This window comes from Vidua macroura, chromosome 1 (assembly GCF_024509145.1).
Source record: "Vidua macroura isolate BioBank_ID:100142 chromosome 1, ASM2450914v1, whole genome shotgun sequence".
Classification (NCBI taxonomy): domain Eukaryota; kingdom Metazoa; phylum Chordata; class Aves; order Passeriformes; family Viduidae; genus Vidua; species Vidua macroura.
The window spans coordinates 94419210-94437911 of NC_071571.1; the positions used below are offsets into that span (position 1 = coordinate 94419210).

General features: G+C 37.7%; 1 protein-coding gene across 5 annotated transcripts in view; it reads right to left on the minus strand.

Moving 5' to 3' along the window:
• The window catches only part of CARMIL1 (capping protein regulator and myosin 1 linker 1), a 187118-nt gene that overhangs the window by 78633 nt on the left and 89783 nt on the right, over positions 1-18702 (minus strand). For all 5 annotated transcript variants that reach the window (XM_053981804.1, XM_053981796.1, XM_053981779.1 and 2 more), the window contains exons 9-15: positions 18414-18489; positions 15747-15835; positions 10662-10756; positions 6622-6708; positions 2821-2924; positions 818-895; positions 626-702 (exon numbers count right to left, since the gene is read on the minus strand). In XM_053981804.1, coding sequence (XP_053837779.1) covers positions 626-702; positions 818-895; positions 2821-2924; positions 6622-6708; positions 10662-10756; positions 15747-15835; positions 18414-18489 — 606 coding nt within the window. The remainder of the gene's footprint in view (positions 1-625; positions 703-817; positions 896-2820; positions 2925-6621; positions 6709-10661; positions 10757-15746; positions 15836-18413; positions 18490-18702) is intronic.

An 18702-nucleotide genomic window follows, 5' to 3' on the forward strand; every position in this document is an offset into this window, starting at 1 on the left:
GATCAAACAGGACATGAACAAAACCCTGAAATTGCTTTTTCACCACTAGAAATAATTTCTCAATGCTAGAATACCTTAGCATCAATTAGGTGTCATCTTTGATAAGGACTCAAGGCTTCAATCTGAAGAAAATGGAAGCTAATATTTCCTACAATGCAAGTACTCTAAAAAGTAAATGTTCAATCTCAAAGACTTTCAAAGGCAGTTCCTCCCAGAAGAAGACAAAACAGGAAAAAAAGCATTTGTAACTGTCACCAAATCATGAAAAATACAAACTTTAAAAATCATATATAAAGAGGAATCAAGTCAGCCTGACTTCAAAGTGTGATGCTATGCCCTTTAGAGACAAAAGAGATATAGATATACAGACTTTCTGCTGCATCAGTGCCACACAAACAGATATTAGACGAGGTAGCTTATTTTACAGACCTTTAGCAAAGAGCAGAAAGGGAAAGAAAATAATTTGCTTAGAATAAATAGTACCTACTTCATCGAGCATTAAAACTTCTAAGGCTTTATAAAATAAATCTTAGATTTATTCTTAAAAAGAAGGGTGCTACATATGCGCAAAAAATAATAAACTAAAATACTGCAGGAATTGAGGGTAAGGACATTTAAATTGTACCTGTGAGAAAACAGAGTCCTTGAGAGGCTAAGAACAGCTAGATGCTGAAGACATCCACGAAGGAGGGCTCCACACACCTGGTTCAAAATAAGAGCAAATCATTTTACTTTATATTAACCCAAAAAAGTACCTAGGGATAGAAGGTGGGGAATGTTTCCTTGGCATTGAAATAACAACAAAAATGGTCTTTACCATATCTAGTGCACACTCCGTGTTGGATAAATCCAGGTGAACAAGGGCATTTGGCTGGGCCAAAAAATTGTACAGGCTCTATAATGCAGGTGTAAGAAAGAATTAGAGGTGTTAATTTTTATATTATGACAACTGTTACTGGATCACTACCTGTCATTGCATTTTCAGCTTTTACTATAAAATCACCTGAAACTTCACTTAATCAATACAACCTGTTTTACTTTTGTAGGCTATCATTCTTTTTAAAAAATAGTGGGAAAATGGAGCTCAGACTACGCTTACCCAAAATTTCTCTTAAAGCACAGGTCTTGAGTTATTGCATTTAACTTTCACAGCAGATAATAATTGAGTAAGATGATAATTAAACAAAGATTTGTGATGTCACTCAGACTGCTGTTACACTTCAGAAAGGCTAATTGATTCATAAGTTAAAGCCAGACCCTTTAAGCAAGAGGGAAGCAGTTAATTTGCATCTGAAGTCAATGGTTATTCTTGATATCAGCTGCACAATACAGGTTTAAGGGAGAATATAGAACCAGTAACAAGATTTTAATATTAAGATTTTAATATTTAAGATGGCTTTAAGTACTGCCTAGAATATGTCATGTAAATGTTAGCATATGTAAAACTTCTTACTATACACTGTTTCATTTTGGCCTCTTTTTAGTCTCAGAGAGCAACACAGAAAGATAAAAGTGTGACCTAATTCAGAGAAAAGTGGAAAGCTCAACTCCACATGAAATCCAGCCAAACAGGGCACACTTAACATTTTTAAAATAGATCCATCTTCCCAAAAATTAGGTCATTTCGCCCCTATAACTACAACGCAAGAGAGGTCCTCACTTAAAAAATTTCCGTGCTTTCCTAGGGTTTATTTTAATTGCTAAAAAACAAGATTTCCTTGCTCCTGTAATCTTTATCTATGAACCATCCCTCTGATAGGTTAAGAAAAGCCCAACTTTCTGCATTTATCTCTTAAAATATTGTAGGTGGACCTTAGGTTTTTTAAAACACTGCCTGCCAAAGATCTATTTATTACATTTTATTTTACCTTCTGTTTTTACATTATTTACTATGTTATTCTCTCAGAGTAATTCACTGTGTGTCTTTACTTACATTTAACTGCTTATTTGCTACCTTTAAAACCCTGTTGTCCCACTGACCTTTTCACCTCATGTCTGAAAAGGCTAGTTCCCTGAATATGCTGATGAATCTGCAAGTAAGACATGTGAAAAAGTCAAAAGTCATATCTGACTGCACTTTAAATGATGAGATTGGTTGACCATAGTTTTGCATCTTCTAGATGTTCAATACTTAGAATTCAAAACTTGGCAGTTACATGCACATAACTTTTGATGTGAAAGTGAAATGCAAATGTAACAGTCAAAAAGTGAGTATATACAAATTGAGAAGTAAGTGGATTTCATTATGGAGGAAATAGAGCTCCACCTTCATGGCAATTAATAAAGTGAACAAAGGAGTCTAAAAAATAAATACATTCTTCAAAGAATCATGGGTTTCAACAGCACATGTCAAGGAGGTGCACAAATTTATTTATACAAACAAAAATATTGAAAAACAGAAACTAATTCTTTACAAGTCAGAAGAAATAATTTGCTTCCAACCTTTCAATGAAAAATTTGTAATGCTCTTATCATTAAAAAGATGATGAAGGCTTTTTAAAGGCATTTTGCCACTTTCAAACAGAACTCCGAGAGAAAGGTAAATTCACTGAAAAACAGTGGTATCTTTGCTCTTTTCTCATGTATCAGCAGAAGCCAAAGACTAAAGGCATGAACCAAAATTATGTGGATTTTAGTTGCGTGGAATAGTTCTCTGACTTTATACCAAAGAGTAGAAACAAAACTGTTATTTTCTATGCCTACTAAAACTCTATGGAAATAAAGGCCAAAAAGGTTCTAAACCAAAAGGTTTTTGCCTTTCTCTCAACCGTGAATTAAAATGTGCATTCATTATCTCCCTGGTGAGAGGAAAGCGCTTACTGAGAGATCATCTCCGCGGAGCGCGTTCCCTGAGAGGTCGAGATAGACGAGCGTGTTGGCGATCAGCGAGTTGGCACTCAGTGACTGGGAAAGGCTGTTCACCCCTGCCAAAAAAGAGGTCACAACTCAGCTGAGCCAGCTCCACACAAAACTGGCCCAGAGCCTGCAAGCGCACAATTTCAGTGAACACAGACACACACAAATGTTTATAATGACCTCCAATTGCTGTCACTGTACAGCAGCTGAAGAATTCAGATCACCAGGCAGATATAAGACCTTTCCCTGACACAGCATGCCCAGTTCCACCTGGACCACACTCTCCCAGCTTCCCTGATGGAGCCACAGTGGGTTATATGTCCCAGATCCAGGATGTACCCAGATCCATTTTCAAACAGATTTTAAAAACACAGTTTACTCCACAATGTTAAGCCAGTGTCTTCCTATAAACAATTATATTTAGATAAAACTATCTGTGGAAGTAGATGTAAGCATCTGTGGAAGACCAAATACATTAACAATTATAATTGCCAGAACTTCAAAAGCGACTGACGAGACCTAGAAATTAAAAATATTTCAATTCATGTATTTGCCTGTAATTTCATAAAAATAGCTAATTAAAAGTACCAAGAGATGCATAAAGACTCTCAGTAGCGTATCAGAACAAACACATATTTTTCACATTAAAATTAAAAAGCTCACATTGGGAACAAACCAGTCAGGGCTTTCTTCCATTGAAATTTTTCAGCTTTTCAAAATACAAATTAGGACATGGCTATTTCTGATTCCTTCAAATCTAACTTTCATCTGAGGACTCTGCAGCTTATCATCAACTGCTCAATTTATTGTAGATGGTCTTTGCTGTCTTTCAAGCACTACATGCATATGTTTCTTGCATGCATAAGCATCACTGTGTCCTTTAGTTGATGCAGCAGTTTTTTTCTAAGTGCCAGGCAAAAGCTATACAGAAGGCAAGTGATATACGCAACATTCAACGATTTCTCACAGCTGGTCAGTGAAATTGGATGGGCATTCAATGGATGAAACACGTCCAGTCTTCACTTAAAAACTATTATGAAACTGATTTGCCAGTGAGGATGTGGATGAAACAGCTAGCAAGATACTGGAGACAAAAATACTTATGTCAGTGACTTAATTTTCTGAGCTTTCAAATATTAAGAAAGTCTCCCATATTAGTAGTATGGCTCCTGGTTTCAGGAGGCTTTTGAAACTGGAAAGTATCAAAGCACAGCAACACTTTTGTCAAGTCTCAAATCTTTTCTGCTTGGCGTCATTTTTCTTTTATCTTGAGATGGTGCTGTTGAATCTACACCCTATTGCTAAAGGTAAACTGCAAACTAATACTTTTTGAAACTTGGAAAGATCTCAAAGCTCTATTTAAATATTTGACATTACAGCTTTGGATTCACTTTAGTGAGCCTTCTCAACAATGTTTACAAGCAACACCAAGAAGAAGGAACAAATGTAATTTTGTACTGGCTGCTCAACGGTTCTTAGCTATCAGCTGGGGTTCCAGCTGGGTTAAACTACCAGCAATTCAGCATGTATAACCAAGAACCAATTCTGGAAATTCAGAAGCAGTGTCTGAGTTTGAGGGAAAAGTGGAGCTATCAAACGATTCATAATGCTGCTTGTTTCATGCCTAAAAAGGGCCACCTTCTCGAAATCAGCCACATCAGTGAAGGCAAACAATGTGAATGAGGGATTTTTTAAATTAGCCTCTGGCTTGGACTCAGAAAAGCAAGCTTTATCTTTGAATGAGTATACTAGAATTTTCCATTTAACCAGAATCTTCAAATCAATAAATTTATGTTTGAACTTCACACTGCCTCATGTTATACTCTAACAGTAATCTCACTTTCATTTGCAGACAATCTTTTATGCTCTTTTACCACTCTCAGGAGGCTCAGACTGTTAATAGCTCTCAGGAACTTTGACATACAATATTTGAAGAAAGATCAGCTAGGAAGTTGCCACCTGAACTTCACTTGCCAATCTTAGAAACTTATCTCAAATAGAAAGCACTCTTCAAATAAGGTCAAAACCTATGAGTGCTTGTTCTGAATTTATTAAAAGCTTAAAAAAATTTTAAAAAAGATAAAAAGAAAAAAAAGAAAAAAAAAAAAAAGAAAAAAAAAAAAAAAAAGAAAAAAAAAAGGTTGAAGGAAAAAATACATGCACTTTGCAGTCTACTGAATCCATGATCCAGGGACTCTTTTAGACTTTCTCCACAGAAAGTACTACAACCTCAAAAATAGCCTCCCAAGTTAAAATCAAATCAATACTGTCTTCTTAGGTTAGAGAAAAACTGACAGCTTTGCAGCAACCTGAGTTGCTTAAGTGCCTGAGGGTTGTAAGAATTCCCTTTTTAAGATATGGCATATACTATTTTTAAGAAATACTGAGGAGCTTCTATGGGACAACATTAATGGTAACATGTTAATCTGAAGGTCATCAGTATTAGACATACTGGAAAATATTTTCAGCTTTTGCTCAAAGATCATCTTTAAAAAGGATGTTAAAAACCTTCAGATTCTTTTAATAACCTCAGAATTCACTTTCACTGACAAGAGATGTGTGGGTGAACTTCATCAAGCTGGCATTTACTCTTTATGAAGAAGGAAATGTTGCTAGAATGTTCTCTCGACTCAAACTTCACAATCACTTGCTGAAATAATTCAGCTTACATGAAGGAAAGTAGAGAATGAATGAACATACCAGCACTGCATAAATTTCTGTTAAATTCACAAGTATCTCATTACAAGAGTACATGTTACATTAGTCAAGATTCTTAGTCAACTGTCACCAAAAATTGAGTTAGCAGTAGAAAACAACAACCCCAGAGTTTAATAAAACTATTTTTAGTGAAAATAATTGTTGAATAAATTCATGTTAGGATTTACTGTTTACTTAAGCATAATAAGAGCCATAGGCACTCATAATAAAACAACAAAAAGCCCTTTACCCCACCCACATTTCCCCAGGTTAATCCTTGAAGCTAAGGAGAATACAGAATCTGCACTTCACAGAGCATTAATAAAAAGGATAAAAGGGCATGGTTTCTGTCTGTTATCAGCTAATGTCCTTCATACTGTTAACTCAGTCATCTTTTCCAGGTCATCAACATCTACAAAAAAAGCAGCAATAATGCCAGTGTGGTTTCTCTATTTTTAACACCCATTACCTATACAGGAGACCCTGGGTTTGTGCAATCTGTAAGAGGTCACTGCTCCTGTTATTTGTAAAACAAAAACGCAAAAAATGCTGAAAGCTTCTGACTTGTGTTTCACGGCTGCTATCGCTTTTAAAATATACAACCATTTTAATGACAATATAAAATCAGAAATTGTAAATCATAAAACAAAGAAATCTTTAGTCAGAGCAAGTCACTCACCAGCCATTGTCACAATGCTTGATTTATAAAATAACTGTATACAAAACATTTTGAAATTTCTCTACACATTTTTGCTTCAGACATTTTTTTCAAAGTGCATATGAAACATATCTTTCATGTCAATCCTAATTTCAGTCTTCCTTTATAATACAGGTTCAAACTTAACCCTTAACCTAAAGTCTGAGTTTACCAAAGTGCTGAAGGCTACTCAGAACCCAGTCCAGGGTTCAGCAACCCAGGACTGCAAAAAAAAGTAGCTGCACTGTTGAGAAAATACATGTAAATATTTAACAAAATGAATCATTTTATAATCTGTTAAGAAAAAGTATTTTTTGTATGTAAGTCTGAAAGTTTTAGAAGAGAAAAAGAGGCGTATTTATAAAACATACCTTTAGGTGACAAGGAGGTTTTAGATAAATTTAAATGCTTCAGTCCCTTTGGAAGTTTGGCAAACTGGATGCTCAAAGATGACACACCTGTTGGGGGGGCCAAAGACAAAACAGATGTCTGAGCTCTGTGACCTCAGGTTTTCCCAGCAAATCTCATCAGGGACAAACTGCACCAGTGACAATTAAGGAGGAACTGCACTCACTGTGCAGGTGGGCTCTGTCATTTTGTGAACCTTTTACTGATGTAATCAAGATCCCACTGAACAGATAGGAAACTTTGCTTTTAAACATCAGTAATCTTCCTTAATTAGTTTAAAAACTTTATAATACACACATACTTTTGGGAAGGAGTCAAAGTGAAGCTATCACACCAAGCAGTCAGCACTTGGAAAATCTGGAAGCTTTATGTTTCAGAAAAAAACTAAATTATAAAATCTAAGCGTGAACTAAAACCCAACAGTGCTGTTTCACAGGAAACTTCAAACTATTTTTATTTTCTTTTAAAAGGAAGGGCTTTCAAGGCAAGAAAGGCACCCACATTAGCTAACACTACCCTCTTTTTCTGAGGCAAACCCTAAGAACCTGAAACCTTTACCAAGTCAAAACGACCACTTAATTCCCTTACAGCAGCCTGCAGGCTACCAGCCAGGACACAGGCTTGGAAATACCACAACTGCTTGCAATCCTAAACAGTAAAAACCTATTAAGATGCTGAGATTGGACTACCTCAGCACAAATTCAACAAAAGAAGAAAACCATAAGAAGGCACTTTTCATTAAAGCCTTTACACAGTGTGTCTAAGTTCCACACTCCACAAATTTAATGCTCCATTTTAAGCAAAAGATTGAAATTTGATTAAGAGGGCACATCCTAAATAACAATGCAACTAAGCTGTGAAATATTTATTAGAGGAAAAAAACAACATAAAAACTCCAGGCTTAACCTGAGGTGTGAAATACAGTTGTCTACAGCAATTCATTTGGAGAGAAAAGGGCACAGAGAAAGAGGGTAAAACCTTTTACTTGATTGAAAACACAGTAAATTAAAAAGCTGACACCCTTTCCACACACACAGACATGAAACAGTCTGTGAAACTGTAGGTCACATACCTATGTTTACTCTGTTTTTATTCTGTTTTACTTATCATTGATAATGAAGGAGCCAGCTACCTTGCAGATACTGTGGTAGGGTTTTTTTTAATGCTCTCTGTAAAAGTGTTGCATGCAACACCCATGCAGCTCAAAACAATACACACTTTTTTATTTATATTGCTAAAGCATTAGACCCATGAGACCTTGGAATCATTTATTGTAAAGCACAATGGTAACCGGATATCTTCACCAATTTCAGCAAGAATTAATCAAATCATACTAACAGGAATTTCTTCCATAGCCCTATAAGGACAATCGCTATCACTAAGGATACAATAAATGTCATTTTTGCAGTTAAGCAATTTGACTGACATGCAGCAAATCGTTTTACCTCTCCATCTTTGTATTTAGCTACCAATCTGCAGACTAATTATTGTTCTAGCCAAGATGAACAATTTTTCACATCTTACTAGCATGGAGGTTAAGTTATATTTATAAGATACAGGAATCTGGTGCAGAAAAGAAAAACTCCTTCTGGTTACTCTGGCCCTTGAGCACCCTTTAGCTCACTCATTTTTGCCAATGGCATAACAGAGATGAGAATTCACATGGCAGAAATTGAGTTATCTGCATCCAGGCACACAGTTTGGAATTTGAGCGCTACTGGGCTTCAGTATGTTTGCTTTGCATTATTTTTAACAAAATATGAGATTAAATTCTGATCCTAGTAGAGCCAAAAGCAAAACCGCCATCAGTTCAGTGTGGCTAGATTTTTACAGACAAGATTGATAACAAACTTTCCCACACAAATATTTGTGTTAGTCTCACAAATATTGACAGTGCCATAAAGGAGAGCCAAACACAAATTAAGAGACTGGTCTCAGTAAAAAAAATCACTGCATATAAACACTGCACTGTATTTGAAGTGAAGACAGGTCCTGTGCTTTAGGTAAACTAAACCCACTTCCCATGCTGTTGGAATACAGACAGTTGCATTAATATGTAATAATATTGTGCCTTCATTTATTGGTACTCAGCAATTTCTAATAGCTTAGTGCATGTTTGTGTTCATACAGGGTACGATACGATCTTCTCCAGAAAACAAACAACTCTGTGACTTCCCTTATAACTGTAAAATAATCTAGTTCCAGTTCCTGCAGGTGATTTTTCAAAAGGTATTTTCCAAAATCCATATGTTTAAATGAATCTCCACTTTAACTTGTGAAATCCTTCCTACCGCTCCAGTTTACCAAAGTCAAATCTACCTTGCACCCAGGAAATTTTCTTGAACTGAAAAGATGCAATATTTGCATATTACAACTATAATTAATTTCTAAGTACTCTATAACCTATCTCATTCTAACAAAAAGGTCAAATTTTAATTGCATATTTGATAGGAGCGGTTGAGATAATGAAAAAACTATACTAATCTCTCCAAATTGTAGTTTCTGCATTTCAATTTTGTCTTATATGTGGATACTGCGGAACAGCTTGAATCTATAGGTTTGTTGCAAAGAAAGCAACATAAACATATCCACCCTCATGGATATGTTTAAAAAATGAAAAAAAAAGATCCCCTGCACTGTAGAGTACCCAATGTTTCGTCAATTGTTTTGCTTCCTAGATAAAAAATAGTTCCTTAGGACATAAAAAAAAAAAGCAAACCCTTTCAAATAACACAACCTAAATACACTTCTTCAAAAGCAGAATCAACAATGTAGCAGCCTTTCTTCCAGCTTGCAACAGAAATTTCTGTCAAATGCAGCAGGCCTGCGGCACATTGTAACAATAACGTTCTTCAGCAAAGCACTGCCTTTCATGTGATGAGAATTCTTAACGAGTACAAGCAATTATCAGGAGGCAAGAGGTAATCAGAAGAGTTAAAGCAATTCATGTGAACAATTTCAAATAAAAATTTACTCAGAATATGTTAAAAACAAAAACATTATATCATACCTGCTTCTAGTCAAAAGAAAAGTGATACAGATGTAGAAAGCGAAAAACCTACAAAATTCTGTGTTAACAACAGTCTGAGTCCATCAGGTTGTAATCAGAATGAACAGCTTTTCTATTTTGAATCATGACAGCAAAGAGAATAGAAAACTTCCCCCAAACAAACCAAATAACACAAGAAAGGCTCGCTGTGTAAAATTCATATTTTTCTTCTGGCCCAACAGGAGCACAAGATAGTCTGATCCCAGAACACTGTGTGCCTGGAATGCATTAAGTGAAGCAAATGGAAACCTCACATGGGCAGCACTGAAGGGTCAACTCCAGACTGAAAGAATGTAACGTTATTTTAAAAATAAATGCCTCTTGGGTGAAAAAAGAGTAGACAAGGGAGAGGAATGACTTGATTTGTACTGAAATCATGCCTAGCGGTGCCCAGTCTGAGAAAAGCTGAGCTGTTCAGCTTGATTTTCCATCTGGTGGAGTCAACAGCACTTTGCTCCATAGGAATGCCTGTTACACCAGTATTATTGAACATCACCAAGACCTCACAACAGGGCAGGCCAGCACAGAGCTGATGAAAAGGGGAAATTTTCATACTGAAAAGAAATATGGCATTACAGCTGAAATAAAAACACAAAACCATCAGAAAAATGCAATCCAAGAAACAAAGCTATCTTGTGCTTCATCTTTCAGCTGATTACATTGCTTTTAAAAATGCACACCTCTTAAAAACTAGAGGTTTTTTTTTAAACAATCAGTGTGTTCTATCTCCCTTTAAAATCTGAGGTTGATTTAAGGCATTTAAGTATTTCTCAACACACCAATGGATATGTGTAAGTCAAAAAGAATGGCAATTTTCAGTCATTTGTGGGCAACAGAAATTTACAGCAGCATTATGCACAAAATAATAACCTATTCTTCAGGCAAAGTTGACCAAAGCAGCAATAATCCTCCTGTTATATTTATAGCAAGAGAAAAATGTAAAAGTTACAGTACCTCTATCTTCAAGTGGATTGCTAGCAAGGTTGATTGTATGGAGTCCTGAGTTGGGATTATGGGCTAGGGCACTGGCTAGTTTCTGTGCAAAATCCCTGCAACAAAAAAAGAGAGGGAGAAGGAATCCTGTTATCTCCTCTGCCAACAGCATATTCAAAGGCTTAAAAGCATGGAGGGATTACTCGACACAAATGGCCTTCCCTAGTGCAGATCACTAACTGATTCCTCATGGTTCTAAACAATGCTTATCTGGCTAATTTGCTCTTTCACAGGGAGTTACTTTGTTAATTATTCATTCTGTGACCTAAGAGACAGAAGAGTATACAATCAAAGCCTAAAATGGTTTTGACAGAGATCTGAAGGTATAAAACAGAAGTTACACGTAAAAACTCAAAACTTGACCACATCTTCCGTCTCTCTGTATACCACAGGATTTGGAGATATACATCAACTTGCACACCACCACCTCCTTCACTCATAAGCTATCCTGCTCACTTGCAGCAGTCTTCTGCCAATAATCACTCAAACAGATGGGGTTTTCAGCATATCCAGAAGTATTTTTAACCTTATAAAACAGCAGGAATAGCTCTCTCAAAGAATAGCAGCACACTGATGAGCTGGTCTTTTGCTTCTTTTACAGTGTGAAGTATCAAAGGGCATGAGTGGCTGATCACAGTCCCAGCAATGGATCCAAAAGAGATGCAGAGTATCAGCTCTGTAACGCTGACAACAGCCAGTCCAGGCAGCACAGAGAGCTTTGAAGCACCCTTAACCAGCTATGGTAGGTAGGTGTAGTAGCGTGACCGCTGTTCCAAAGCCACTTGAGAGGCAAGCACTCTGCTGCAGCTGGACTGCCACCACCCAGCACTAAGCTGAAAGCTAGCTTGGGTTTTCTTGCACACCACACTGTCACACTCTGGTGGAGACACATTCATTGCATGAAGCCAGAAGGCTGATGTCTTATCAGCTCTAAGACAAATCCTCAAACCTCTTCTTGTACCAACTGAGAAGTTATGATGTGTTAAGGGACTAGACCTACTGTGGGCTTTTGATAAAGTGAGGCTGTAACTTCAGTATTCTTATTTCACCAAAATCAGACAACAAGATAGAAAGCAAAACTATGTCCTGAACGTCCTTCTTTCTCCCTCTGCCTTGAAGTACATTATTTCTCCTCCTGTAGGCCTGTGGTGGAGAGCTACCAAAATGCTAATCAACACTGCCCTCTTTCCTTGTAACAGATTTTGCCTACCACCAAACTCTGCTGAGAACCACAGTGGAGGTAGCATCCTCTTCTAGTATTTGGGAAAGAAAGGAGGCTGAACAGCAATAGCCTCAATAGCTTTTGGTTATCTGAAGTTGCAAAGTTTACTGGAGTACAGAGATGCTCCAGGGAAGTTTAGTTTCCCTTTGAAACCCTATGTCCTTCTGGGGCCAGAGCTGGTTCCAGCACTGCAGATGCATGATGAAGGGCTGCCTTGAGGAAAAACACATTCTTTTCCTAAAATACAAGCAGTATGTGAATACAAACACTCAACAAAAAGAACTTCTGGACTTGAAACTTTGCCACCTGACAGGCCCCAGGGTCTCCTGCTTTGCTACCAGCTGCTGCTGCAGAAGACTATGGATCTCCTGTAGGTCCTCAGTGACACTTGCCAACATTCTGGAAATCCTCCAGCATTTCAAATGGTGCTAGATGCCTGCCCTTAGGCATCTGAATCAAGCTCCTTATGTCCAGCCAAGAAAAATGAGGTTTTGAATTAAAAAGCAACAAACCCTTTCCTCTTGAGGAGTTTCCTCCTCTTCCTTTATCCCTAACAGATTCTTGTCATTACAATACTTTGCCTATACCTCCAGGCCTGTTTACAAACTCTGCTCCAGCTTTTGCCAGCAACATAGGCAGGATTACCAGAGTGTTTTAGACACCTAGAGTGTGTGTGAACTACTTGAGCAAAGGCACAGCAAACCAACTTCCACCAGAAAGCACTGGATTATCTATATTGGGCCCACTGGGCTTCAAGGCTCATTTTGGAAAAAATAATACAACAAATAACACACACTCCCTGTGCAGCCCCTGCCATAAACAGGGGCACCTTGACTCTCTGCTCATGGGGAAACATCTCTTCTCCTCCTTTGTTCACTATTAGTTTCAAGTCATAAATTTTGTTACTTTTGGCTGCACACTTATGAACAGAGCACGGGGTGTAAGTCAGAAACTTTCTATAAAGCATCAAGCTTGTTCTGTATGCATTACACAGCCATGCTGGGCTGAAACAAGCTTATTCAGGCTTGGAGGTAAAGCCCCAGAAAGATTCAATTTAACTATACACATGACAGGCTAAGGATATTTCATCAAGGGAAAGAATACTACCAATCTGGAAATCTCAGACAAGCAAAACAATTCCTTGAGATCTGTCTAGACAACATCCATGTAACAGAAAAAAAGAGGATGTGTGGGAAGAAGCAACACTGTTAGGTCTAAGGGCATTAAGACCCTGTTAAGAAGGGAAAGATAAGACTCTACATGACTGTCAAAGGCCCTCTAGGACCTCAAAGGCCAGCAACAGGCACTTCTGTTGTTCCCCATGTGCCAGCTGGCCACTCCCTTTGGAACAGGGCTGCACAGGACAGTGTGAAAGGACGCAGGGACATTCTCTCTGCCAGCTTTCAGAGAGCGTGGAAGTGTAACAAATAAATCAGTTGCAGCAGCTCCTGCAAACGGGCCTTTGCAGACTGGGAAGTCTGTCTTGCAGTTCCATGGAAATCACAGAACATCCTGAGTTGGAAGGGACTCCCAAGGATCGAGTCCAACTCGTGGCGCTGCACAGGGCACCCCAACAACACCACCATGTACCTGAAATTGTAGTCTAAATACTCTTTGAGCTCTGGCATGGTTGGGGCCATGACTATTGCCCTGGGGAGCCTGTTTCAGCACCCAACCACCCTCTGGAGGAAGAACCTTTTCCTAATATCCAAGTCCTTGCCATTTAGCATCTCCCAGCAGTGCAGGCCAATGGCAGTGGCAGCTCCCACCATACACCTGTTTTTGGCCTGTCAGGCCAAGCTTCAAAGCCTGGTGGACACCAAAGCCCAGCCTAATCAGTAGGCTGAGCTGCCTAGTCAGAAATCAGTATTTTGGTTATCACATATTGTCCCATTCCTCTAAAATACCTCAGGAATTAACCATCCTTTCAAGTTCATTTTTTGGGGGTCAGCCTGAATTACTCTGCTCTCCCTGAAATCTGGACATCATGTATGCTAATTAAAACACTTACCAAAACATTAGTGATTGCTGTATGCATTGAAGCCTTCCAGTGTTATCTAAAATGCATCCTTTATGTGTAGTTAAAGCAATAGCAATGGGGATAAAATTTCCAAGAGCATCTAAACTGGAAAGCACAAATCTTATCAGGCAGGGGCTTTCATTTGACATCCTGTTTTTCCCAACAGGAAATTCACACTTCCCTAGTTCTGGGTTTTTCCTTATTACTGCTACTACACAATAGTTTGCTGTTTCATCATTTGGGAGGATGACAAGTGCTTATGAGGCTGTGGCCCAAACCAAATCACAGAAATGAGTGGCTGGAGATAGAAAAGAACAGAGTCATCTTAAACTGACTCTGCAGCAGGAAGAAATATGCTCTTGCAGCTGCTCAGGTTATTTCTTACAGCTTTACTCTTGGTAGCTCTTGCTTAACCCTGGTTTGGCATTCTATCACAGCTCATTAAAAATGACTGGTCTGTAAGACATAGGAAGGAAGATAGGCAGCAACAACAGGATCTCCTAGCAAACAGATATGAAAAATGGCAAAACTGACAAATGCATCCTTGGCAAAAACAGACAGTGTTGATCAGAAGAGATACACACCAAGGCACATTGCCAAACACTCTGCATGTAGATGGAGACATGAAAACCAAAGTCACAGGGTGATTATCTGTCAGCTCCTGTTTAAACTGAAAGCAGTTAATCCAACTTTGATAAATTAAGGTAGGCAATGTGCAAAAGTATTCAACATATCCTTTAATATTAATGATTATCACTAGATTTCATGGCACATACTGGAAGAAAAACGAGATTAAAACCAGGGGATTATGTTTGAATGACAGCTATTAAAGGCTGTTAAAGGCACTAGTGATCAGAAAGTTCCCATACTCGATCTCAAATTTCTTGTGTCACGTAGGCAATTTTCTTTTAAAGGCATTTCAATGCAAAGTGCACTTTAAAAAGACTCCAACAACAGAAGAGGAGACACACCAAATATTTCCCCTGTGCTTGTTTCCCTTTATTTGTAATTCTGCATAGTGTTCTGCTTCTCCCACATTTACACTACTTTTTTAATTTAAAAAAAATCATTAGCTCTAGAGTTTCTCTTGTCTACATTGTCTTGGACACTACCCTAACATAAAACAAGCACTACAAGTATAAACTAGTACAGCTGCAAGTAACTTGAACTTTGCTTCTGTTTCCCGTGAAGGGGGAAAAAAAGCTAGTAACTACAACTTACTGTATTTAAAACATATGCAAGGATTTGATTGTATGGCTTATTTCTGTGTATCTTCCTTCTAAATCTATGGCAAGCCATTAAACTTACTGATCTACTTCTTCAAAAGAGTTGTTAATGTAGAAGTCCTGTTATATTTGAGCAGACAGCAATCCACATTAAGAAAACAACAGCTCATTTGGAAATGAAACAACAACGTGTTATGCAAGATGGCACAGTATGCTTTTTTTAACAAAACCTAAACCACTGTTTTTTAAATTATAAAAAGGTGTTGATACTTCTATTGGACCCATATTTGGGAGAGGAACAGTAGGAGCCAGTTTAAGGTTTATGCTCTCTTTCAATCACTTTGCTCCACTTAGCCCAGCTCTCCAGGCAGAACCTTAAAAACCACCAGTTTAAAGGGATTTCCTGGACATACAGGCCCTCTGGAAAACCTGATAAAAAGCTTGTGACTAGAGGCTCCTCAGAACTAGACAGACATTGAGCACAGCTTTTTTAATGTTTATTCAGGCTACCATACATCACACATCCCTTTTAGTGGGGTAAGCAGCATCTGTAGCAACATTGTGAAGGAATTACTTACGTTCTAAGCCCGGCATTCTCTAATACCAGCTCTTCCAACCGACTGGACCTACTCACCACTCGCAGTATCTGCTCACAGAGATCAGTGGACTGCCACAGAAAAGACAGAACAGTGTTAAAGAACACAAACACGGAACAGACAGTTATCGAGTTAAGCTGTACATCGTAATGGGATCCAGGCCACAACCGTCTTCTTGTTATACATAAATAGGAAGTAAAAATACCAGAAACATTCAGGTGAGTGAACAGAAGACTTCTGGAAAAGACTTAAGAGATGCAGGAGGCAGACTAAAAGCAAGTAACTAATGAACCAGGCCACCTAACCAAAAGGGGCAGAATTTTTATAATGACAGTGAAAACAACCAAAATCATGCAGTTCAGAAAAAACTCTGGCTTAATTTTAAAAGAAATCTTAGTCATATGCACACTATTCCTGCAGAAAAAAGTGGTAACTAGTGCAAAGGAAAATAAAGCCCGACCAGGAATGACAACTAAACACAAAGAAAGATGTTAGAAGGCAAACAAACAAACAAAAAATCCCGAAGAACCTCAGAAACAAAAGTACCCTAGCTAGAGTGGTCTTCCAAAGACTCCCAAGGACTAGTGGTAAAGGGCCAGTATATTTGAGTATGAATTCTTCCAGCCTATTCAGAAGCAAATCTCATGTTCTTATTGTTGTTGAATTCTAGCATTTACATGGATATTTGCAAGTGCCATGAACAAAACATGACAACAAAAGAGTTTGCTTGCTCTGCTCATTCAAACAGAGATAAAACTGTAATCATTCAAAAGCCATGCAATGAACTCTGTACCTCATCACCTTTTATTATAAACTTTTATTTTGCTTCTGGATTTGACTTTTCTTTTTCCCCCCACAGCTCACACTAACCAGCGTTCATGTGATAACCAAAGCTGAATCTGAGTCATGATCATGAAGTGCTGAAACTATTCTGTTACCTGCCTTTAAAGACAACAATGTGACATTCATACCTGGTGTATCTTTGTCTCTAATGACCATCTGACATTTTCTCGTTTGTGTATTTTTCAGGGTTTGGGTTTTTTTTACTTTCAAACTAATTGAATGTCCAAAAAAAAAAAAATGCCCTAAACAAATAAATCTGCTCTACCACACACATAAAATCTTATTAATCCTTTACACAGTAAAGGTTGACAATTTTTGGTGAAGACTGTCAACTCAGCCATCTTCCCAATACTTTCTTTACCATCCATGTTTTAATAATTCAGAATATTATCAGCAAGCTTTCTACAGTACTGTGACTGCAAGTGGAAAGTTTCGTGCCTGTACTATAAAACCACAGTGGGTACTGTGTATGAAACACAGTGTCAGAGTGGGACTCGTGAAACACAATGCACTCGATGGCCCCCGGATATGTCTGACCTCATAATGACCCATGGCAGTGTTCTTATGGCATGGATTTACTGTCCAACGATCAATATTTTCCTCCTTTTCGACTTAAAAATTGAATGTGTGGAAGGTAAGAGGTTGGGATTTTTAAAGTAACTGATGCATTTTCTAAACTGACAAAATTTATTTGTTTTCCACAGGAAAGCTGCTAAGAAAAAACCCCAAAACATTCACATAAATGTATCTCAGATAGATAATAGGGCCAGGTTTAGTTCTAAACAAACTACACCAGCCAGTCTTCTAACTAAGCAAACTATCTCATTTCACTGAAGCAGAAACTGATTAATTGCATTGTACCTTTTAACAATGTTGATTTTAACAGCAAACTACAACAGCACTAAAAATACCACTGCCCTCATTCCATGCATAACTTTGAGAGAGATGTCCCAGCAGGAAAGAAGTTTGTTGCCCACTCTTTTGCCAAGAATCACATACATTGCTATTGAATTTTCATTGGAAATGATAGCTTAGGAATATAATGAGAGCTTTAAAGATCAATAAAATGGCATCAATTTAAACACAATGATACTTAATATTAATTTTTAAAGGCAAAAGCTTCTGGAGACAAGCATGAAAGCAATTTCTCAAGCAAACCACTAACTCCACCTGTGACTAAAAATTTTAGGAGAAATAGCATATTTTGATATATTTAAATTGTCACTGAATTACTGCTTTTCTTGGCTCTTTTTACAGTAGTCCAACTTGTTCAGACATGCCCTCTTTTTGTTTTTAGCAGTGAAAACTGATATGGAAAAATACCGGTGCCACACATCAGTGTTTTGGAAAACTGGGAGACAAAATCATCAAGTTGCAATGAAAATTACACAGAAAAAAAAGTGCTTTATGCAAGAAAAAAATCCCCAGAATCTTGACCTTTTCACCTCCAAAAAGCAAGATTTCTGGCTGCTTTGAAGTTACTTTCCAATCAGTCACATACTATTGTTTGGGAGAATCTGCAATGCCTAATGAAGTTTTATGGGCTACTACTATCAACCAACTACGTTTTCAAACTATATTATTTGAAATTTTGACAAGACCTGACTCTCAGCAGTGTTTTTATGGTGCTAATTGACTATCCAACAGTTTGTATTTTCCTGATATGATTCCAGGAAAAAAAAATTTGGCAATAGATTGCCCAGTTGTACTTGCCAAAAATATTTCACTTTAAAAAATGTAATAGCATCCTTTAAAACACAACACAGCCTGGTAGAAGCAGATATATTGTTTCAATTTATTACTTACTAATTTCAGGTCCTTGGAGGACAGCTTTGTAAACCACTGATTATACTCCAGAGCAGCAACTATAGGTATTAAGTCTCTAGAAAAAGAAAAACACTTTTACACACATTTCATATAACTGTCATTTGAAACAATCTCCTAAGTGTTCTTACATGTCTCATTCCCCGTAGTTTTGCAATGCTAATTGCCTACCATCCCCATTATAGAAAGCTCTGCATTCTAAAAACAGCAGGAGCAGCTGCATGTCTTCCTCTTATTTTAATAAAAATTTCTGGCTGGACAACTGCCATCC